General features: G+C 41.4%; 1 protein-coding gene across 3 annotated transcripts in view; it reads right to left on the bottom strand.

Moving 5' to 3' along the window:
• LOC143421144 (lamin-A-like) overlaps window positions 1-25,232 on the bottom strand; it is a 39,674-nt gene that overhangs the window by 8,598 nt on the left and 5,844 nt on the right. For 2 of the 3 annotated variants that reach the window (XM_076890273.1, XM_076890274.1), the window contains exons 2-6: window positions 24,944-25,158; window positions 23,096-23,475; window positions 3,026-3,182; window positions 2,052-2,177; window positions 1,313-1,483 (exon numbers count right to left, since the gene is read on the bottom strand). In XM_076890273.1, coding sequence (XP_076746388.1) covers window positions 1,313-1,483; window positions 2,052-2,177; window positions 3,026-3,182; window positions 23,096-23,430 — 789 coding nt within the window. In that variant the 5' untranslated portion in view covers window positions 23,431-23,475; window positions 24,944-25,158. Of the gene's footprint in view, window positions 1-1,312; window positions 1,484-2,051; window positions 2,178-3,025; window positions 3,183-23,095; window positions 23,476-23,736; window positions 23,828-24,943; window positions 25,159-25,232 lie in introns of those variants that run through there. The other variant, XM_076890275.1, reaches the window with a different exon arrangement.

The following is a 25,232-nucleotide window of genomic DNA, read 5'->3' as shown; positions in this document are numbered from 1 at the left end:
TTATTTCAAAGTAATGGGATGAAGGAGCATTACTTGCTCAGTTTTGGAAATATCAGCTGTTACAATGTTGACCTTTCCATCTAATGAATCTGAGTAACACTCAACTCGTGGGGCTGAAAAGGTAAAAAGAATGAAGTATAATAAATACGACACACACCCCACAATAATGTAACAACCAAAAAAAATGTGTCTCTTTCCTTCTATCTACCAACATCGACAGTTAAAAGCTCGCCAGCAGAGCCGCCTGATCTGTGCAGGAAGCAAACTGAGCATCTGAAAAAAACACTCCTACCTCGTGTCACACCTGGAATTCAAAGGGGATTTTTTCCCTCATAGTGTTGCACTAAAGTAACTGTTACTGACCACATGGATGTTATTTTCATATCAACAGGTGTTTTCTACAAACAGGTTTTCTTTCAACTTACTGTTAAGATCAATTTCTGCGACTGCAGAGCCCTCAGTTATCTCAGTGTGTGTGTGTGTGTTACAGAAATTTGTAAAGGTAAAGCTTAAAGTTGCAAATTATGTTGAAAATTGGAACATTAAAATGATTAAAATGTGATTTTTTCAATATCACTAATAACAGAAAAGTACAATATATATATATCCATTAAATAAATTTAACTTTAATTTTTTTTAGCCCTAAGCATCTTACTGTTTTGTTCTTGGATGTCAAAGTTCATACAGGTTTGAATGTAATGTCCTGTTTTTATCTTCGTTCACAGAATCAGCAAAATCTTCTTCTACCATTTTGTAAGAAACAAACATGATCTGTTTCATAGCTAACAAAACCAAAGAGATCTAAAATCCTACAATGTGTTGCAAACGTCTCCGACACATTTCTCAGATGTTTTATTTAGTTGCTGATCAGCATGAGGATACTCCACCTCTGCCCGTGTACAGGCCACGATGTGTCATTTCTTTTAGTGTGAAAAGAAAGAAATTGTACAGTTTGGCCATAAATGTTTACATCCTGTCATAATGTTACAAGCATGAGCATCTCATCACAGGTAGATATACCCTTCCTTCTCCACAGTGATGCGATTGGTGGGTAAAAAAACAAACAAAAACAAAACAAAAAAAACAGGTTGGACCATGACAACACAGATGGAAAGCCTTACAGGCCAGATAAAAAAAAAAAATGTTTCATTTCGGCTTCGCTTTTAATGAATATACTTGTACACAAAAATGAAGCATTTTGTACGCTAAGATGGTGACAAATGAATTCTTTGAATTATATGAAGTGAAAATGATGTCATACTTTGACTCTAGGTGGTGACAGAACCGTTTTCCCAGGCAGAGAGCAAATTACCTTGGAGTTGTAGGTCTTCTCGATTTCCTCCTTGTAGAGGCGGACCTGCTCCTCGTGCTGGCCTCTAAGGTCAATCAGAGCCTCGGCGAGCTTGCTGTCGAACTCCTGCTGCCGCCCGCTGTCAATCTCCACCATGCGGGTCTCAAAGCGACGCTTGGAGTCACGCAGCTCCTGCAGACAGAGGCGACGGTGTAAGATACAAACACATGTAAACTCAGAGTGGCAGTTCCCATCCTTGTTTGATTTTGTCACGCGACTTGTATGAATGATGCTCGAAAAAGACTGATCCGCACTGATGTTTGGTCCATGCACCATAAACAATAATACAGTCACCAACTGTTAAAAAAAAAACCAAAAAAAAAAAACTGCCCTTGTCAATTAATGTAATTGTATTAATTAATTGGTTGCTGTGCACGAATTCTTTGTTCAGAGGGCCAACAGAAAACAAATCTCCAAGATATTCCTCATTTGGAAAAAGCACAAAATTGCCAACTTTGGGAAATGAACATTTCAGCTCTATTATGGCATCATTATATCTGCTCTTTCTGTGCAGACTTCTATCTGTTCTGCATTACTAGAAGGAGAAGAAACAGCTCTGAGACAGATCTGAAGGGAAACATGCAAAAACAACAAGTAGGTGGTTGGAAGCAAATCAATATCCTGTGGAAACGATGAAAAGTAGGACAGATTACTGAGACAGCTCTGTAAAAATAGAAGTGCTAAGGTGAAGAGCGGGAACCTCGTTGTAGATGTTCTTCTGGAACTCCAGCTCCTCCTTCAGGGTCTGCAGGCGGTTCTCGGCGTCCACTCTCCTCAGCATCTCATCCTGCAGCTGCCTCTTGGCATCAGCCAAGTTTACTTCCAACTGGAAAGGACACACGAAGAGAGAAACGAGATGAGAGAAATGATTTTTAGACGAAGCATGTAAGCACACAAAAAGAGATCTAATACAGAACAAGGTCCAATCTGTGCTGCTTAATCTGTGAGCCTCTCTTAAAGAAAAACCTTTAGTTCCTTGATTTGGCCAGTAGGTGGAGCAAGGCCACAACCTCAGGAGTAACGTTCATTGATAAAACAAATAGCAAAAGATGCAATTTTGTCTGTCTCGCCTCCACATCCTCATTCATAATCAGCTGCTGGAGGGTTTACATAAAATTACCAACTCCACTGGGGTATTTCTGCTTTGAGATCAGCACCACACAGACAGCCAAAGAGGCTCTGCACTCCTCTGACTGCTGTTCAGCTGATAAATAGCTTTAAACAATCCGTGCAGGTCTGCAGATATTAAAGAGCGACTCCTGCTTTATCGGTGCAAAATGAGCAGTAAATATCCAAGCAGCCTGCACGGACATCTCTCTTCCATTTGCAAATTTCAGGCTAAGCTTCAAACCGCAGTCTACTTCTTTGCCTATCAAATCGCAGCTCAAGGGGGCGGGACAGAACGCACATTGGTGTTTGTGGGATTTTCCCCATTTGAGACCACGAATAAACCACTTCTGAGAGGTACGCTAAACCACAGGACCACGAGGCTTTCACTGTCTTTCATTAATGTAGAGGGAACTTCTTTTACTTTGATGCTAAAGCAACAGAGTAAAAGAAGAAAAAAAAACTGAGCAGTAAATAACCAACAATTCAGACTCCATAAAATGAAATGTACTCGTCCTGCCCACGTTAACCATGTAAGACTTAAGTTTGGATAAAAATGTCTTTTACCTTCGCCAGCTGGGCCTTGAGGTCCTTCACCTCTGCCTCCAGGGTTCGCTTCTCCCCCAAGGCAGTGCTGAGGGCAGCATCTTTGGAGTTGAGCAGAGCTTCTAAGTCCCTCAACCTGACCAGAGCTGCCTCCAGGTCAGACTCCTTCTTGGTGTTCCTGTGACGATAAGGATGACAGGATGTCATTTATAGATTTTTTTGGTACTTTATGTGTCGTTGTTATGTATTCTAACTGTGCTCATCATATCCCTGCTGATAAATGTAATTTTATTCCCCACAGACAAGCATTTTATCAGCCTTATTGAAGCACTACAAGTGGCCGCATCCAGTACTGAGAAAAGAAGCTAATCAAAAATGCCAAAAACTGCAGTTCTGCTAACCACCACTTGAGGCTGGTCCTGAAAGTGAGTCGATCCCCACAGATTCTCATGTTGCAGAAATAAACACAAGTTAGCTCTCCATCCTCTCATCTAAACACTCACATTAGGTCTACAGCCTCTTATAATCTAAATCATTTTAAAAAGGTGCAGCTGTGTTAGAGGTGCTATATAAAACAAAGCTGCCTTGCCATCCATGGAACAGTTTTTGTAGGTGACCCAAGAAAAAGAGGAGAAATAAATAAGAGAACAAATATAAATGCTTTCTATAAATCAACTTCCACTTAGGCTATTGTCTGTATTTCAGTGGAGAAGGTGAAAGAAGGTCCTCACCACAAATCCTTCCATGTAACAGAAGGTCACAGGCATAACATTAAATCCAACATATTTTTTTATTAGGCCATTTATTTCTCTATGTATTTATTTAGCTGTCGACTGGTTTATTACCCTCCATCAGTCCATCAGATAATGTATTTGGTAACTTGCAGTATAGATTTCCTGTTAGCTTCCATTCAGGTTAAAATCTACAAAGTTATAAAAGGAGAATCTGTTCTTTATCTGTGCCGAGCGATAAATAGCACCAAAGTACACGGCAGTGAGAGAAGCTGTGGATGACACGCTGTGCTGTTATTGGACTCCCAAACTACACATGAACTTCTCTCTGAGACAACCTGTGGCGTTTTTAGAGAACTCGTGTTTGTTCAGAGAACTGTGTGAGGGGAAAAAGTAAAAGAAATCTTGGAACTGCCTGTGGAAAAACTATATATTTCCAGCACAACGTGAAGACAGGGGACGGGTTGGACAGAGGCTCATGCACGACTGAGGAGGAAATGGGCTCCCTATTATTCTATTTGGCCCTGTGGGCCAGGCTTCATTGTCACTAATAATGACCATCTGCTGCAGGAGAAGGCTTCCAGGCTGCTCACACAGACCTCAGAGTCCTCTAGTCATGGACTGCAGGCTGTTAGGAAAGCCAGTGTATGGAGAAGCAGGCAAAAAGACACACAGATACCCCACAGCAGAGTGAACTGACGGATATAAACTCCAAAGCAAAAATGCGTTTATGACACAGCAATCAATATCCGTTACTGCTTTCAATAAAACCCAGGACTTCTTTTTAAGAGGATGAAAGCGAAACTTTGTTTTCCTGAAAAAAAGAGCCAAAACAAACAGCAGGCCAACCGAAAAAAACATGCATCACAGGCAGAAAGCGGAAAACCGAAGCGGATTTAGGAAAAAAAGAAAAAAAGAGCCTACAAGACTGATTATGTTCAGATTTTTAAAAAAAAATTTTAAAAAGGGAAAAAAAGAAGCAGGAGGAGGAGGAGGAGGAGGAGGGCCGCCCAGTTTCTGATGGGCCCAAATCAAATCAGCGTCCTGGCTCGGCCTGCTCACAAACACAGACATACGCAGCTCAGGGAAGAAAGCAGAGACTGATTCACACGTGCTCTTTAAATAACACTCTGGGAAAAAAATAATCATCAAAATTCTGCAGCACAACATTTTTTTATTGTTGCTCATGAACACAGCATTTCATTCTTTATGAACAGCTGAGGAATCAAAGAAGATTTTTCACTGTTTTCAGATCTGTTGGTTTTTTTGTTTTGTTTTTAATATTAATAAAGATATTATTGAACTGAAGTGCCTGATGTTCAGACCACACATCGCTTTCTATAAACATCACAAATACTTGCTGGAGTTAAAAGCCTTGCTCATGGGCAGCTTGCCTTTCTGCCTTTCTTTGAATCAACCTCTGTTTGATATGACTGCACCAGAGTAGGAAGGAAGAACGATATCGGTTCCTGCTTATGTGTCGCAACTATTTGTCATATTTGACTTGTCAAAGAATGACTTCATGGCTCAGGTGTAGTGCAGCACAAAATGCACTATTAACACCTACAACAGTTGTTGGACCAACAAAGTTATTGCCTCATTCTGACATGTCAGTCATCACAGAGCTCCGAGCTTCTCCCACTGGACAGATTAGTAACTCGTGTAAAAAGAGACGTGACAACTGCTATAAAATGTCTTAATGGCTTATACTGTTGTGACTGTAATAACAATAATATAGCTTAACAACATGAGGAGGTGCCATGCTCCTCGAGGCTCATATACGTTTCTGGAAACTTATTTACTAAAGTCGCTGCTTTATGTTATTGTGGGATATTTTAAATTCACCGCAATGCTCATTAACATACCCAGTGCACGTCTATAAAAGAAAGAAAAATAACCCAAACATGGCTGTAATGAGAGAAGGAGACAATGAGAGGTGTGTTTTTCATTTCACTTATAAACTCATTTGTTTACAGCTGGAGATAAACATTAACAGAAAGTATGCAGCTCTTTGTCTGGATGTTAATATTTTCTCCAACAGACTGTTTTAACAGTGTGACTCTGCAGCAGACGAGAGTGTGTGTGTGTGTGTGTGTGTGTGTGTGTGTGTGTGTGTGTGTGTGTGTGTGTGTGTGTGTGTGTGTGTGTGTGTGTGTGTGTGTGTCTGCTGTGACATTCATTAAGGCTAATGGGCCCAGTGGATCAGCTTCAGCAGTGAATTAATGGATGGATGTGCCTCTACTGTATCAACATGCTGCTTTGCAGTTTGTATTCTCCTCGCACATAAAAGAATAAGAAAAGCTTAGAGCTAAAAGACTTGCAGGCCGGGTGTTTGATATTGTGACTTTATACTATAACTAGATTATATATGAACTGGGGTGATTGTTAAGATGTTGGGTCACCCTGTGCAGCCAAGTTGTCACAAGTCTACTGAAAGTAGTGCTCTTGTTTTGTTCTGGTTTTAATCCCTCGTAGACACAAAAGCAGGTCAGTGCTGACAGCATCCATGCTGATGTTTAAAAAAAACAAAAAAAAAAAAACAATGATGATTTTTTTTCCAGTTTGTTTTTGAGATCCTCAAAATCAAAAACTTCTTCCTTAATGTGAACAAATAATAAAAACAAAAATAATTTGACATAACAGATCCCAGGTCCCTGATATCTGTAAATGGCATTTAAATGTTGATATGAGTCAACAAAGACAATAATGGCTCGGTATATTTATAAAACGCATTCAAATAAAATGTTTGATTAAAAGGAGAAAACAGACGTTACAGAAAAAGAAAGCATTTTTAAACTTTGTACAGTTTGACTACGTCCATCTCTCCTTCCAAAGAAAGGTTCTTTCTTGCAAACAGCTCAAATTCCTGACATTCATATTCCTTCAAGCAGACACTAAATAGGGCACAGCAGGAGGGGAAAACTCAGGAGGTCACGAGCACGCTCCATCCATCATGTAACGTACGGGTCCGTGGCTTAACCTCTCAGGACCTTCCTATAAAAAGGGAGACCAGCACCAACACGGACACACATGTGGTGGTGTTGATGTTTTTATTATTACCACCCTCATTAGGTGTCCTTAATTCGTTTAGAGACTCCTCATACTGTATGGATGGAGGCATATACACTCAAACCAGGCCAAAAGGATTGTTTCTAATCAAAACAGTTCAAATGTATGTTCTTGATCACAGTTAAGTCTTGTTTGATTGTTATTGATTTAACGATGGCCCTATTTTGTCTCTGATAAGTTGACTACATGTGAATGCAGTGTCCTTTGACTTTCAGTCACATCCAGCCAAGGTGCTCAACCTAAGCTTTCAAAACGTGACCAATGGCTGATTTCACCGTGTCGCCATCTTTTATATACAGGCTGGAGATCAAAGTCTGCAGGCTAGATGTGGCAGAATGAATTTAATCCCATCTACTAGATAATCGAAAGATACCCTTCACAGGCTGAATGAAAATTTCTGCTGGTAGCACTCTGAAGCATTTCTGTACAGAAATTTCACAGTAATCCGATTGCTGCTGAGATACTTCAGTGTGAAGCAAAGTGGTGGAGTGAAAAAACATACAGACACTCACGAGAATCCCTAATGGCTTGGGAAAACCCACTTATTTAATTACTTTATAGCAGCTTCTGTACTGTGCAACGCTTTGAGGGACTAAACCAAAAACTCACAATAGGATCGCATTCAATAACGGTTTTATTAAATGAGTATTGTCAGTGGCTTTGAACAGGGAGGTGCAAAGGTGCACATTTGTCTGCAAAACTGCAACTACTACTAATTTACTCACATTTCTCTGAACGTAAAAACTTCGAGCACAATTTCAGCTTTAAATAGGCAAAAAAGGCACGCATGTGAGGTAAAGAACGTTTGAGCCGTTTGCACTCTAACTTCACTTCCTATTATATGAACTACAAAAGAAAAAGGAACTAAGTAATTATTTTACTATAAGTCAGGAACATTAGGACGCAGGATTAAATGGCACGACTGACTCATCCCGACTACAGTTATTATAGTCAAACTCTAATCTACGTATTACAATTAGATGAAGTTAAGTGAAACAAAGAAATATATAAATAAATAAATTACATTAAATAAATAGAATGATTTTATGAACTACAAAAGGAAATTTCTTTAGTTTTAGTCTTTGTTAGTTTTGCTAAATTTTTCAAAGCGACCTGTATAAGCAGGTTCTCATGGATTCATCCCTGCTTATAAATACTGATTTGAGTGCATTATAACATCAATTCTGAACTTTTTACATTTTGCAATCTGCAGAAAAATGAAAATAATTCTATGTAGAATTTTTAAAAATGCCAAAATTTCCACTGACATGAATGAAAAGTACAACTAAAAACATTTTTAATGGTAAAAACTGAACTAAAATGAGAAAACCCATCTGGGAAATTAAGTAAAAAGAAACTGAAGTGAAAATAAAAATTGCAAATTAAATACACTCCAATAACTTTTGTCCTGGGAGGTAAGATTGGCACCTTGACTATAAGCAATTTTTTAAACTGAGAAGTTCTGACACACAAAAAAAAACGAAAATATTGCAAAAGCTATTTTTCCCCCTGATGTAATCACAAAATCAAAATCACAAACTGGAATCAGAAGATTACTGCATTACAAAACGCATCTCAATGATGCGCTTCTCTGACTGGGACCTCTCCAGGATGCTGTTGCTGGATGTCTGCTAAAACAGCCAGCGGTGCCTGTGGAGGATGGAACAGCATTGGAAAACCTCATCTGTGTGGCTTTGTGGAGTTTAAGTCTTCTGCAATGCAAAAATTGCAAACATGACAGAGTACGTGCATCTGTGGACCCAACGTCTGTATATACGACCTCAGTGTGTGCTAATGTGAAATGTGCATGCCGGTCCCTCCACGTTCATGTGCGATCTGTCGTGTGTGCTCTTCATGCAGCCGTTTGCTCAGAATTACAGGTTCATATATAAATTAGACAGCAAACACATAAATATTCAATCTCTGAAGACTCAAATTGTTCTCAGGACACATGTGGAGAAACTCAGCAGTTATTTTTAAGAAACTTATAATTAATATTTACAACATCATCAGCAGGGGAATAAGCAAGGTGGTACTGATCTAACAGCTGAGCAAACAAATGCAGAGTCGATTAAAATTAAAAGTTTTATATTCTGCAGAGAAAAAACAATTAGATCAAAAACTGAATTTTGTCAAGCTTTCTTCTTGTCTCTAGACAGTAAAACACTTCTTTTTATTTTATTCCACACATTAATACCTACAGCCTAAAGAAGAAGGGAAAAACATAAAATCGTAAAAAAAAAAATAAAAAATGGTATTGTTTACGTTTCAGCTCTTTGGAGGAATTTCATTACACATGATTTAAAACTGGCACATGCTGAGGCACAGAGACAAAATGGGAGCTTTTCAGTGGAGTTGGTGTGAGATGGGGGAGAGTAGGAGATGGTGGTGTGAAATGGAAATACAAAAAAAAGACTGAGACAACAAGAAAAAGAGAAAGAGGGGGACTAATGGAGACAAGAAATCTGAGGAGGAGAAGGAGGAGGAGGAATGTGTTGGCTCCGCTCCGAGCCTCGAGGATGACTCACAGCTATCTTTGTCCACCCCAGTAACAAGAAACGAACTCCGCCTCACGGAGTGAAAGAGAGAAAAAAGCCCGCCGTGTCTCTCCCTCCTCCCCTGTTTTGCTATGCCGTTGCCATGGCAACCAAGGCCTTGTCGTCAGGCCTGCTAGCGTGCACATTTCCAGCACGCTGTGGACGCAGTGGAATAAAAAGGTGTAGAGTTTTCTGTGCAGATTTTCAACACACCTCAGGACTTTGAGTGTGGTGCTTTGTTGCGTGCAGCCCCGAAGGAAAGTCTAACCTTCTATTCCTACAAGCTATGAAGGAAAAATGACTGTGACCAGAGCCAGAAAAGAGGCTATGCAAAGACCTTTATGAGGCCTATAAATCTGGAACTTAAATTTAGACATTTTATAGAAGAAACACATTTAAGTATGGAAAGAATTTGGTTTTTGTGGCGCAGTGCGCAAGATACAGCACAAGCAGTGTTTCTGTGTGTCGCTTGCAATTACTAAAAGAAGGCAGAAAGCTCAGGGACCAGAAACTAAAGCCAAAGCAGAACCTGCAGTACCTCCAACAGCCACTTGAGGCTGCTCTGGAGATTTTTTAATTTTTTTTTAAATTAACAAATTATAACCCAGCTGGGGTTAGTCAGGCATTATTATGGTTGTGAGAGTTAGCTGTCTGCTAGGCTTCAAGTCGCACTTGTACTTCTGATGTCCTTTAAAGCGCTGCTAAAACAACTTTTTGGCTTTTAATTTGGCTCCTTCGGCAGTTGGTGGGTGAGCACCAGGTAACAAAGCTAACACTTTTTATTCTATCTTTTATTTACAGTTTGTAGTGTGTAGTAAATAAAAGCTAATGCAAGTTACCCATGTGTGCAGAATGTGCTGTTTTAAGAGACAAAATATTTGAGACTGTACAACGTCATTGTCTAATCTCTCCATGAACTGAGCCGCCTTTGTTTTTCCTTCTTTGCAGTGATCTGGCAGCCTGGATCATTTTCCTGGCTGCGCACAATCAGATTAAAAGGTTGGGGGCCTCCTCATGCAACCCTTTCATCCATCCATACTGACAGTTCTGAATTTGTGGTTTCTGTAGTATTGGAAAAATTTAACAAAACAAAAAAAAATCCATAACATCCGTTTCCAGAAAGTCTGGCTTTCATCTGCTGGTAGCACACTCTGTGTGTGTTCATGTTTAAATTAATGACACAAAATCAAACGGTTACTAAACTCTAAAAACAAGATTTTTTAATGTTATTTTTCTGTCATTTGTGCTGAAGAAAAAAAAAATATCCACAAGCCCTCCAAATTCCTCGCAGGAAACCTGGCCAACATATTGCTTCTATGTAAAGTAGCTGCAGAGGCTTTAGACAGCAGCGTGCACACACCGACAGCTGGGAGATGCTCACTACGACTGCAGTGTTTACAGGAGCAGCTCCCCTGCAGGAGTAGGGGCTTCAGCGCTTTGCACACGTGCACATCAGAGGCTGCAGGAGGAAACCCACTGAGGTTTTCCCTGTTTAAACCGCCAACTTATGCAAGTGTCCACCGAACTATATGGTATGCTGCTATATAAACACAGACACACCCCCTTCTGCAAAGCTTGCTACGGTCTGTGTGGGTGGGGTTTCCTGATGACTCACTGCTCAAACACAGAGGAGAAATTGGGGGGCAGGAGGAGGGGGATCTTCCACATTCCCTATAGGCCATCTAAAATGTTCCCTTTTCCTTTTATAGCCCAGTGTTTCCTTTTTCCAGCTTCACCACGTTTAGTTTAGCAATTCACAAAGCCACTTTATGTGGAGAGCACTGTGGGGAAAAGGTGACTAAGAGGAAGGTTGGTGAATAATGAGGCACCAGGAAAACATGCCAGAGTACAGCATGATCCTCTGCTAATGGCCTTTAAAATAAAAACGCTTTTTATTATAGCGCCTGTATCCAAATGTGCTTTTGGTTATGACTTACTTTCAGAAGTCAAATGTTAAAATAGCAACAAATAAAAATAAATAAACTGTTTTGTTCAAACAAAATTTAACTGCATAAATTATTCTCCAAAGGCGACTTACTCATCACAACAACCAGCTGAATCCCGGCCAAAGTCAAATCATTTGAAGTTTCCCGCATCACTGAGGAAACAGTTTCTCGGTTATCCAGCACAAAACAACACGCAGGTAAAAATCGAAATAAAGCCCGATTTCTGCCTTTAGCAGACATCAAAGAGTTGTTTTCATTTCTAGTCTTGTGCACAATAACTTAAAGTGTAGAAACGGTAATTACAGTAAATCCACACACATTTAAGAAGCTGGAATCTATAATTACAAATAATCCATCAACCCATAAACAATTTCATTCTTCTGCCTTACGTCTCTCACTGAATGTCATGATGGCGGCCGTCCTGGATGTGAAGCAGTGTGTGTGAAACCGCATCCTGTACTCATCCTTAAAATAAATCAAAACCTTAAATATTTTGCTCATTTAAATGAACTACAGATCAGCAGAAATGCTGTGGTGGCCGTTACGCGCGTCCCTGAAATGCCCAGCCCAGACATGACATGAACTGCTGAGGTAACCACAATGAGCTGAACCACAATCACATAACAACAATGCGAACACAGCACCTATCATTTACTGCCACCCATCTGCCACTCTGTGGCACTAAAACTATGTGGTGCTACACCTAAATGAAAAATGCACCAGTGCAACCAATGTAAAAAGTTAGGACTGGAGGCCTGATTTATTATACGCTTTTAAAACACGCACTAATTGTGGACATGTAAATGCAACTTTGAACAGGTTTGGCGTGTGTGAGGAACCAGACGGTGTTCTGACACGTTCACACGTATAGCAGAAGAGTTTCCCTGCAGGCTCTGAGATGATATCAGATACGACGGTTGTTGAAGAGAACCTCGAGTGTGGCCTGTGAAACAACAAAGAAAAACTCTGCAGCCTTCAGCCTGATGGTTCGAGTCAGCTCTGCAGCATTTTGTGAAACTTTCTATTGCTGCATTTTTCAGTGAAACAGGCTGGTACTTGACTGTTTCCTGTGTCTCTTCTGGGATGAAGAACACAATGACAGGGATTGTGTGTGTGCGTGTGGGATAAATCAGCAGAAACCGTCAACAATGCGGCCTTTGCCAGAGACCGCCCGTTCGCATCCACATGTGGCAGATGGAAACAGAGTTTTTAGTGTTTGCTTTTTCACAGCAAAGCAAATGGTGACCATGGCTAATCGGCTTCAGAGAGCCAAGAGACGTTCTCTCGTATCAAACTCGGTTTTGTTTGAGCTGTCACCAAAGCAAAATTTGCACGTGGAAATGAGTTCCACGCACTCGCTTTGTCTGATTCGTGCCTGCAGAAATTTGCATTCGCTAAAGCTCAAACACACCATCAGTCAACAAATGAAGAAAGAGAGCGGAGTCCCGCCCGTCGACAGAGCCTGTTAGAAAGTCTGTGTGTGAGACCGCAGACACCAAAGAGCACATGAAACGCCTCTTGTTCCCCTTTGCACGATTAGTACATGACTCATCAGTGGGTGAGTCAGATGCTGGTCACTGCTCTTTGTGTCAGCTTTTACGCTAACTCTTCACTGGTGTTGAATCAGAACAACTCACACGATAAAGAGCAACGCTGGTACACGACTGCCTCTTCTGCCCCTTGCTTTCAGGGGTTTTTGCAGCCATCATTAAACAAAAAGCTAAATAGATCTTAAGATAAGATTACGAAGAAGCGTTCATGTTCTTTACTATTCAGCGCTTCCTGTTAATCAGACCTGTTAGACGTGTGAATTCCAAGTAAAAAAAAAATTAATAAAATCACAGCAGTCCTCCTTCATTAGCTTGCAGGCATTCTGACAACAGGTTAAAGTGCTTTGACTAAACAAGACTATCCTGCTGCTTCACAAGACTTCTTGCAACAAGTCGATCAAACACTTTATTGCATCCAGCCCGAACTGTGCGACAGTTATCATCCGGCTGAGTCCCATTTTAAGTAAAAAGAAAAAAGTCTCAGCCTCATATAGGCATCAAGTTGTAACAGCAGGCTGTTTCTAGTTGCTTCTCCAGCTGCACTGACTTACAACGAAAACGCCAGAAACAGCTATCGTTAGCTTTGAGCTAAATAAAACCCATGTGGACTTAATGAGTCAGGGTTCTGTAGCTTGTGCTAGCGTTTAAGCGGGTAAAAAAAGAAAGAATTTATTCTTGGAGTAAAACCAAGTTGAGGTTGTGGGACGAGTCTAGCGACTGGGTGCTCTCACGCAAAACAGTAAGAGGCTGGTACCGTCGGACAGGAAACACAGGAGCGCTCGCTGTGAGTGTGCAACAGATCAAAGTGACAGAAAAGGAAGAAAAGGCGGGTTTGCTTCAGGAAGACTCAAGTAGTGCCAGGTGAGCTCTAAAAAACAACTCTGCTTCCAGTGATTGTGTAAACTCTGATGCTAGCAAGCCACACCCATGTGCCACAAGTTACAAAACACAAACCAAAACATGCAAACTATTTCCCAGTTTGCCAGAATCGTGTTTGTAAAAAAAAAATTTAACGGCCACTTCTGTCACACGCAACAATGCAAAAGCAGTTCACACATACGGAACACAATTAATGATACTTTTAAATGAAACTGGTCAGCTTCTTGAACAATAAGAGCACTGCAAGCTAAGATAAACAAAATCAAGATGGCAAAGCTTGGCTTCCAGTCAGTCCTGAGTCCTAATAAACAAACGCAGCAGTTAATGCAGAACATATGAGCCTGATAGTTGAACGAGATCCCTCACAAACTCAGTGCCCTGCTTAGATTATACAGCACAACTGCTCCAATTTATGTCAGAGAAAATGAGATTTTACAGGTCTGGAAACTGAAGCATTGTTACATAAGTAACCAGGTGGGAATGGAACGGTGCAGGATGAAGAGCGGCCACTCAGTCTACGTCCCAACGGGAAAGTCTTTGGGCAGAGAGAGAAAGCAAGCTAGAGACACAAAGACACAGAGAGAGAGCGAGAGACTCTTTGGTGTCCCACCATCTTAAAGCGATTTAGCCTGTCCATGTGCGAGTGACTCATCGAGGGTTTGGCTGCCTCTGCAGGCTCTGTGGAAACTTTCATTCTATAAACATCACTAAAACACACAGAGTACGACAGCCTGCCAAAATCTCAGTTTGGTACCAAGTTCTGGTCCACTGAAGTCCAAGGCCGAGTCTCTCATTACTCGCACACCAATAAAGCCAGCAGAGAGCTGTGTAGAGCGCCGTTCAGCACATTTACAGGCCTACTGCATCTGTTTTCCATCACAAAGTATTCTGCGAGGGCCCGAGAGAACAAAACACCACCAGCACTCACAAGCTTCATCTGCAGAATATCTGCATCAGAAAAAATGCAAATTTTCAAGAAGTTTGTCACTTTTCTGATCTATGCGATTACACATTTATGGGATTTTCCTACTTCTCAAATGAAAAGTTATGAAGCTTCATATCAGGGATTTGGGAGACTAATGATTTCACTGCTAAAGCATAAAATATGGTTTTGTCAAAGTCGCTGGCACTGCGTAGCTGTCCCTTCACTTCAGCCCACAACACACTAGACTTGGCAGTACTGGGATGCTCATAAATACTCGTCAGCATCACGTTTAAATGCAGGACAAAAGGGTAATGTTGTAACAGGCCGTATTTGAAACCAAACCAAGATCTTTCCGCAAAGAAACCATTCAGTTTTTAGTGCCTCAACCAAATCAGACTGAGTCAAAAAAAGCAAAACAGGAAGTGTGGCTGTAAACAACCACACCTACAAACTCTACTCGGGGCTCTTTAAGCCTCTAAAGGTGACTTATTATGCTCATTTCCAGCGACGTGTTTTCACTCTTCTGCTTTGCATCATTCACAGTTCAAACTAATCGTGTTTATCATTATACTTGGTGCAGGTCCTCAGCCAAGCCGTTTTAGCTCTCTTCCCCTTTTAAGGGCATGCTTCCTTTATACCAACCTTCATCTGATTGGCTGCCCCTCACAAATACAAGATCTGAAACGTAAGAGTGAAGCTAATGTGCTCTGTGTCTAATATGACCACATCAGAGATATCCCATCTCTGCTGAAACGGAGTGTTTCGATTATTTCTGGCTCAGCGTTACTCACACATACACTGAGCTCATTATTTGACACTTTGGTCAGCATGTCTATACACCAGTGTAACAGTCAACATGACAGAAACACAAAGGATCCCAAGTTTTCTTTTTCCAATTTATGAAAAAAAAAAAAAAAAACACTTTAGATTAATCAATAAGGGAAAGTGTAAATTATTGGCAGAGCTGACGTTTCTCCTGCTTTTTATGTGCAACTTTTCCCTGAGTGTGTAAATATGACAGAGCTGAATATAGACTTTAAATGTTTACAGCTAAATATAAAAAGCAAGTCAAACACACAGGATTAACCATAGTTTAAAGTATTCTTGATTAATCAAACTAAAAGATAAAACACAAATCTCTTAATCTAAAGCAAGTAAAATGAATCAAAAGCTACTCCTGCTGTTTGAAGTCAGCTTAAATGGAAATGCCCCTCAACGACTACGTCTCTTTAGGACAGCTCAGGTATAAATGAGTTATGACTCTCGGGCATTTTTGGGGCGTCTTCAGAGCTGTGACACAGCGACACAAAGAGCTGCATGATCCAATTTACATCCCTGCTGGAAGACACCCAAAATCCTGGACTGCTCTCCGAGCTCTTATCTGCCCGGCATGACTCAGTGTGACAGACGATTGTCCGCTGTCACGTAATACAAGCTGAGATCATCACAAGGGAACGCAGGGCTTCCCCTTCGAGGCAGCCAGAAGAACAGAGGAGGATGTGATCAAACGACATGAGAAAAGATATCGAGCAGTGAAATCTGCTGCGGGTGCTGGATGGTGGTCCGCTGCCCGCTTCTGGCCTTAATACAGCGGAAAACCTTTCGTATTTTTTTTGAAAAAAAGGTTTCTGGAGAGATGGATTTGAGAATTAAATGCATTTATATTCTTTTATATGACGAGTTAAAATGTCTGCTGTAACAAAAGGTCCACTGATGCAGTGATTACTGAAGCTCATGATGGAGATGGTTTGTAATGGCAGCTGCGATGGTGTAATGGTGATGCACTCAATTATGAATGAAGAGGTCAGACCTCGTGCTTCTCTCTTTGTGTCCAGACACATTCGAGAACTCCAAAATGGGTTTTTCCCGAAATTTAAATAGTGACATGAGCATCAAACCCTTTTAAAAAATAAAATAATCCTGCTCTAACCTAATAACAGCACATTAATGGCATTCATTATTAACTAGTCTCCATAATCAGTCTTTAAGAGGTTGGGAGGGGAATTTTGGGTCTTATTATAATTTTCAATTTTATCCTTTGTCTTTTGGTAAAAGCCCAGTTTTAAATTACTGCAAACAGAAATGTTTAAAGCATTTGATGGTTTTTGTTTTGGGGTTTTTTATATTACACTGTGCATTTTCAAACCTTTCAAACATTTTTCTTAGCTGAACATTTTAGAGATTGCAAGGAACATTGAGAAAATATATATAGAGAAAAATCAGCCGCAACATCCACATTTTTAATATTTAAATCATTTAAAGTAACGATAATAAAGAAAATATAGTAAAGATGAAAGAAATAAAAGAACTTTCTGTATTTTTGAAAGGATTTGTCATTTTTCTTAATTTTTATTTTGAGAATAAAGTCAAAAATGTTGAGAAAGGAAAACTGCTGTGTTCAACACATCACCGACTGGCTTCATTCTCTACTTGTTAATGAAAAATATGATTTAATGATGATTTTTTTTATTAGGTTTGACTATAAAATCAAAATAAAACTTATTCTCCACATTTAATTCTTAGAATCAAATAAAAAAAATACATCTTCCACCGCACGAGCCTCCTGACAGGCTCCTGCTCATTCAGCAAACCAATAGTTTAATGATGGTGTTTCAAGCAGACAACTAAAGAAATTAAAGGCCCTGAAAGGCTGAATGATCTGGAACAGATGCTCTTTTCCATTTTAGGAAGGAACTTTTCCAGCAAACATTTTATCTCAACAAAGCTGACAGGAGCAGCTTGAATGGATCCTCCTGTTACACATCATCACCCATTAATAGAGCGGATGTATAACACGTTACCTTAGCGACAGGTTTAGAATTTACCCCGAGATAAATATAGAAACTTTACTCACGCGAACTCAAGCTGTGACTAATATTAGACGGCTTCCTATGACGTCCGATACTTGAGCGGGCTCCCCCTTTCACTTCTCGTTTTCTCCTCACAGGAGAGAGTTTGGTCAGATATTGAAAAGCTTCTGTTTATCACACTGTTGTTGCTCAGGGTGCTGGCATGTACTGTGCAGCTATGTGACATGTTGCACAGGGGGAAACAACAGCGCCGGACTGCAGTAAATACAGCTTTGAATCTAAATGAAGCGTAACAAGGAAATTTAGTTTATCAGAAAATAAACAAACGCCTAAAACTGACCATAAACATAACAAATGTCTGAAACATGCGCAAGTCATAGTTCATAATACAGTAGGCAAATTGTAAAAGAAAGTATTCACAGTTGAGGAAATGGGATGTGTGATGTGATAAGTGCATTTCCTGCAGTGCAGTCTGATAGCCGTTCTGTCATAGTTGCGCTCAACATTGCACATCAGTCCATGAATGCAGTGTTAGTGCATCTGCTGCATCTTTGTATTGTACTGCCTTTCAGTCTGCAGCTGCTCCTAGACGTGCTCAGCCACGTCTGCTACAGTATATTTAATTGGTTTTTGTACCGTTTCAACAGACTGCAGAAGAAAAAAAGAAGTCTGAGCGCTTCATCAGTGTCTGCCACACCTTCACGCACATCGTTCAGACAGGTGGGGCAAACTCCTCCATGGAAAATCCCTGCTTTGTGTCTGATCCTGAAAAAGGACTTAGCTATTTACTTTCAAATGCTGCACTGGTGTCTGAGCAGCTCAAAGTTGAGTGTTTTAAAACGTCTGTTAAAAATGGCTGCTGGTTATGCTGGCATAATGCTACAGCTACAATCACAACACTCAAGCCTGTGCATGCAGAGTCAGTGCATTTATTTATTATTTTTTCTAGTTTAATTTCTTTCCTCCACACTTGGATTTACTTTTCATTTCCATTTCACTCCACACTAAAACCAAAGGACACGCCCAGAGATCCTGTGTTAATGCTATTATGTTGGGACAATATTAGGTGGTGTTTCTTTAGTGTCGTGGCTGATGGGTGAATATAAACCTTACATCATTACAGTTGACAGTATTTAAAGTTGTTTCCATATAAACACTGAAAAACGGTTTTGTTGGCTGTAATAACTTCTCCTGCTCTTACAGCAATACAGGAGAAGAGCCTTCGTATTGTGGTGAGTAATCATTAGTAAATATGAGCTTTATATGAGGTTTCATTCACTTAAGTTTAAATCCACAGTACAAAATTCCCTCTTTGTGTTTTCCTGCAGCAGACCAAAGACCTGACGCTTCAACTTAACTCAGAGCCTTCTGCTGTTCAGTGTTAAAACACAATTCCAGTGTTTGTCTTGTCAGTTTCCACTTGAATGGCATTCTGAAGCAATCTTTTAATGGATAATCGAAGTTCAAGGGGATAATCGTGGATATCTAACCTCAGGGTCGATGACTGTATTTTGTTGCCCCTGTGAAACACTTTGTACTGTGGATTTTGAGAGGTCGTCTATAAATAAAGAGCTTATTATATAAATGCTTAGATTAGTGTAGTTTGCATAGCAGCACAAAGCTAAAATAAAACGTAATATGATGACCAATAATTCCTTTATCAGCCTGGTTAAGGATTAAAAATGACCCTGCAATAACACCCGCAGTGCTCCAAGTATTCAATGAAAAAGACCTTGACAGTAACGTGTCTCCTCTTTAGTGTAGCTTTGCCTGGTTTTCAAACCTGAGCCATTTCAAGTGGCTCCAGGCTTTAAGTTTAGACCTGTTTTAAAATTTCCCTCACACCTGCTTTTCACCACAATTTTAAATTATATATGAGAGAGGTTGTCGTTCTGACCCCTTGTTGCTTCGCTTCAGGGGATGAAAGCATGTGTCCCCTGCGGTTGTTCTGCATACAAAGGCGTGTGTGTGTCTGCCTTTGGGCTGAACAGGCGTGTCCTGTCAGCCGAACTGCACTGAAGGCTCCACCTGTTGCTGTGTCATGTTTGGCAGCAACAAGCAAGGACACCAGCGAAAAGTCAACACATTGTGAGACTTAACAGCCGCATGTTCGTTCTGCTGCTGCTGTCGCCGCCTGACGCTCAGCCCAGCAGCGTCACAGCAGCCCGTCGGTGTGTATTAATAAAGCCGACTTCCCGTCACAGAGAGTCCACTCAGCCCATTCCAGAGGCCTTGAAAAAAGGCTCTGAGTCACAACCCCGTCACACAGCCGAACCAAGGCTCCCACAGCACCATGGAAACCAAACAGCAAACACGCCACTTAAAGTCTAGCAGATAAAGGCAGCTCAAGCCGGACTGAGTGACTCCAGCACACATGCATCAAAATAATCTGCCTCCTTAGGAAAGTAAAACTGCTGTGGGAGCCGTGGTTGCTCCTGCAGGCAAGAAGCACCGTGATAAGGCAAAGACTGCTGAATGCAATATGTATTAAGCTGATGAGCTTAGGACCACTCAAAGAAAGGTAAGCCACACTAAAGACGCATTTCTCGCAGAGTTATGGATCTTATATTACCGCTGCTGTGGAGGTTAGCCGATTGATTTGTGTGCTTATTTTTCCTTTTAGCAGGATTTTTTAAAAACTTAAGAAGGGACTTGTGTGAAACGTTTCAACAGGACCCAGCCGAGACCTGATGTGCTCCCAAACTTTGGGAGTTTATATGGAACTGGATTCAGAAAAACTTGCATTTGTAGACATATTTCTACAAACATACATCAAATAAAAATAAGGGAAAAAAGGGAGACACACATCAGAAAATCATTGATGTAGATATTCTACTAGACTCAAGGACACCAGTCACGCATGGTGTGGAGGAAACTTTCAGCCTTGTTCTTGTTTCTCTTTGCAGTGAGCCGGCAGCTCAGGCCACACCCACAGTCACACTGTTTCATAGTTCAGATCAGTGTTGGTCAAGTTACTTGGAAAAAGTAATCAGTAACTAATTACTTCCCTGAAAAAGCAATCCCGTTACTTTTCTGATTACTTATTTTCAAAAGTAATTAGTTACTTTTGACGCTAATGTTTTTGTCACTTTTTATGGACTCAAACTCAAAGTAAGGTCAGTACTTCCACGCTTTAAACGTTGCACGCTCATACGCTCTCCCGCACTCCATATATTATCCTTTGTTGATCTGCACACAGCTGTTGCCACGAACGTCGCACTCGCTTACGTCACTGTCATGAGACACTCTCGCAAAAAAAAAAAAAAACACAAACAAAACCCACGGCTTTAGTAACACAGTAACGCAGCGTGCTTACAGGAAAGTAACAGTAATCCAATTACCTTTTTTTTTTCCCAATAGTAATCCCTTACTTTACTCGTTACTTGAAAAAGTAATCTGATTACATCTCTGGTTCAGATGCAATAAAACGTCAAGTCTTTGAAAAGGAAGCAATTAGCAACTAATCAGATCAAAGAGTCATTAAATTTGTGGACTCACTCACTCACTCACTCACACACACACTCACACACACACACACACACACCTATTTTATTCCTGAAAAAATGATTTTGGTTTGAGGAACAATCAGGAAACAAAGTGCTGACTGTAAAGAATTAGAGTGCAGCGAGTCGGTATTTTGCATTTTCTCTTTCTCTAACCTCACATGAACTTTGCTGCCAACACATTCCTGGGCAGCACTGCTGGCCGAGTCTGATCTGCCGACAGACTCCCCCAACATCTGAAGACGCGCAGACATTCAGTAAGGCACCGAGTCGGAAATTTTGTGGACTCGGGCGACTTACAGGGGGAAAAAATCTGCTCACAATCCTAATAGCTCCTCAGCTAGCTGAAGCTGTTAGAGCTGCTTGATAATGTGGCCTCGGCTCCAACACTCCTCCAATAACACCAGCCTGCATGCCAAGCTACACACAGGGTTTCCTCTAAATGTTGTTTTCAAATAATGAATGCAGCGTCAACCACCTACTGTAATGGAACCGTTTCCATTCCGCTTCCTAACCTCATTTAGATGTAGTGACGAATGCTGTAGCCTAGCTTGATTAGTATCTGGGAACAAGCAGCCATGGATACCGTTTGCTCAATGCATCATTGTAAATATGACACAATGCTAAATAATATACCAATATGTACAGAAAACTCTTCATTTTAGTACAGAGTTGTGTAAGTTTTGAAATAATGACTCCCTCTCATGTGCCTCACAGTGGTTTGGTTCATTGTCCACCATTCCTCCTGTGCTTTGAAAGTTTCAAATAAAGGATGAATGACAGACATGCGTGTTCTTCACTTCCACCACGCAACAGAATTTAACAAAACAAAAACAGTAAAATTAGACTGCATTTTCATTCAATTTCATGCTTCAGTACGAACTCAATTCACAAATGCCAAAACTCTAAAGTCTTTATGCACCTGTGCAAAGTAATCTCGCCGTGTGTAAAGCTGTGAGTCGACATTCTGTCACGGGGACAGTGATTCCAGCTCAGCAGAGCAGGCTGTGTTCAGCCTGTTTGCCTGGAGGTGTGTCCTTTCCTTCAACGGGGACTGAAGTGACATGACTGCACCTGAAAACTGACAAACTCAGGAATGACATTTACAACCCTGATGTTGGATCTGGCTGCACATCTCACACCGCATTCCACAGACGACAGGGTGTTGCACCTCCTCAGCTGTTCATGCAACACAGGGTGTGAATTCAAAGTATTGCAGCACAAAAGGTAAAATCACAGCAGCTGCATCCACACGTTCACATCACATTCACTGTAGTTTAACCAGCTGCTACGAGACACACCGACAGGGTTTGAAGACATATTTTAAAAGAAGACAAACCTGCGCTGGCTGACGCTCAGCAGTAACAACGCCAGGGAATCCTTAACGCGTCCCCATATAACAATCTGGTTCATCGTTTTTTACAGCACCACAAAGTAAAAATTGCTGACCTATAATCTGAAAAGCATCATTCTTATGCAGCAGGAGGAATACGAGAACATATCAAAGTTACTGTGGAATCACTTGGCAGAAAGTCAGGGAATTCCCCCACACAGATCCCACACAACGGCAGATAAACGTTACATCATCAGTGTGCTGCTGCTTGAAAGATTTATGGATCATTCCCAGTGGTTCCCCTGACTCTGAAGCAAAACTGCATCAGTGTTTGTTTTCATCTGTCCTCTGAAGAGAAATGACACATGCACAAAATCATCAGTGTGTGCTTCTGATATGTTAACTTATTTACACATGAAATAAGTTACAGTGTAGTTTACATCCACAATGTGATGTCAGTACAATAGCAACTGTCTGATAAATGGGTGTAGCTATCCCGACCAGCTGGTTTTTGAACATTTGTTTTGAAGGTTGCATTTTAGCATTTATTTTTGGTCCTTCTTGGATCTGACTAACAAGGACTCTGCATGCTCAGATGTTAGTAACAAAGTAGGCATTTATTCCCACAACAAGCGTGATGCTGTATCAAATAGGACTTAAAATCAGCGACTGGGAACATAAACAACAGGGAAAAAAGTGAGGGCATGTTCTCATAGACTTCTATACAACTGGACCAATTCTTGAAACCAGGGCAGTCGCCCCCTCCTGGCTATTAGGAAGAAAGTCCACGCCCATTTGCTCTTCTTACCTGGCTTTGAGCTCTTTGTGCTCCTCCTTGATCTTGCTGAGCTCCAGCTGCAGGCGTGCTCGCTCCTTGGCCACCTGGTCGAGAGTCTTGCGGGCATCCGCCAGCTCCGTCTCATAGGCCGTCTTGATGCCCGACAGATCACGGGTGACCGAGGACTCAGACTCGCTGATGCGCAACCGCAGCCCGGCGTTCTCCGACTCCAAGGAGCGCACCTTGTCGATGTACACGGCCAGCCGGTCGTTGAGGTTGCACAGCTCCTCCTTCTCCTGCAGCCTGGTGATGCGGGCCGGAGAGACGGCGCTGCGGCTGGTGCGTTTTTGGCTCGGGGTTTCCATGGTAATAATGGCTCAGCAAGAGACGCAGATGGGGTGAGTCACTGGCTGTGGGAGAGGAGGAAGACTTAATGAGAAGAGTATCAAGGTTGCCTTCCACAGAAACACACTGCACTGATTTAATGGCTGAATCACAAGTTAAACTTTAACTGAGGTGAAAGCGAAGAAAGGCTCCAGTCTTGCACCACAGTGATTCTTATCTGTCCGCCTCCAGTCCTCCGTCTGCTCACAGATTTGTTTTATTAACTCGTTTTGATTTTTTTGGGAAGCATATGCTAAAAAAGATAATGCTGAACTTATCACAGCTACCTTTTCACTTGTTTCCTGCTCCCTTTTACATTCATGTCGATATTTCCAAAACAAACTAACCCACTGTGATAACCTCACCGTCCGCTCTGCTTCAGCTACATTAAACTGCTGTAGGTGCTGTTAAACCACTTTACGCAGCTTGCTCAACACATTTCCCACAAAGACCAACCCACATACCTTTTGCAAGGCTGTAAACACTCTCATAATTACAGTGAAAATATGCAGTTGTAACCAGGGACACTAAAACAAGGCATTACCATGCTGCTCTGCCATCCACAGAGACTCTGGTAAAAAATGCTTTTATTTGTTTAGAGATCAGAATGTTCAGTGGTGATCATTTTGCCCACAGCCACTAGCAACAGCGCTCAATATAATTCCAAAGTGTTGACTCATAATCTAAACGATTGCTGCAGGATGCCCTGATATGGACAAGTATCCATCCTAATATGAGGAGTGTTACATCGAAACCTTAAAAGCTTCAGAGCTTACAGTTCACTGGAAAAGTATACAAAATGAATTAAAATAAAAATGCATGGAAGCAAGCCACACCCACACACAAATAAATACATACATATATAAGAGAATTTTACAAACGAAACACGCAAAGGGAGAAGCTCTACAAATCAAATTATGAGGCTTTGACGAAACTTCTCAACGAGACTTATCAGCACTGTTATCAGTAACTGTGGCCAAACAGGTGAGACTGAAAACTACTCTACTTGTCAGCAGTTGCTCCACTCACAGCCTAACAAGCCTGTCCCACCAAATGGCGGGAATGGGCTCTCCAGATTGGAGTGGGTGGACACACCAAACTCTTCCATCCATCCCCTCTCGCTCATTACCAAAAGTGCACGCGAGAACATGCACGTGGGTGGGATGCATGCACACGCCCACAGGAGCACACACTTACGAGTACTCTCTCTGGACTGACTTTGAATAAATGAAGCATCATTTCAGCTTCCAAAAGCAGCTCCTGAGCATTAACAGGTGCTGTCTGATGTTCAGCTCTTCAGCCACTGAAACGAGCTACAACTTTGACAAAGTTATGCCTCAGAAAAGGAAAATGAAAGCAGCTTTCAGCTGACTGAACGAGTTTAACCAGCTCAAAATGACAAGTATACTAGAAGCACAGACAGCAGCAGTGTCAGTGAGACATAAAGAAAAAGCCTCACAGGAGACAAACATGAGGAAACTCTCTGAAGCTTACCTTAGCTGTGTGAGAGCCTTTTGACTGCAGCCTGCTGAAGGGTGTAAAAGTGCGAGCACAGGATCTTTCTGGAAGTTTATCTGCTGGTTTCAGTGCCTCAGATGATCGCAGTCCCAGATCTGTTGAAGAATGCTGTCTGCTGGTGGGTGTGTGCTCCTTTGGCTCGTGCCCTGGACTGCTTTCGTAGCCGAAGCTCACTGCACATGTACCTACCGCTGAAGAGGGAGACGGGGCGGGAGCACAAGAGAGAAGAGGGTGGGGTAGCGAGGAGGAGTCAGGCTAGGACAGA

The sequence above is a fragment of the Maylandia zebra genome, linkage group LG11 (assembly GCF_041146795.1).
Source record: "Maylandia zebra isolate NMK-2024a linkage group LG11, Mzebra_GT3a, whole genome shotgun sequence".
Lineage (NCBI taxonomy): Eukaryota > Metazoa > Chordata > Actinopteri > Cichliformes > Cichlidae > Maylandia > Maylandia zebra.
Note: the sequence above shows the minus strand (reverse complement) of the source record. Positions and strands in the feature narration are given on the sequence as shown.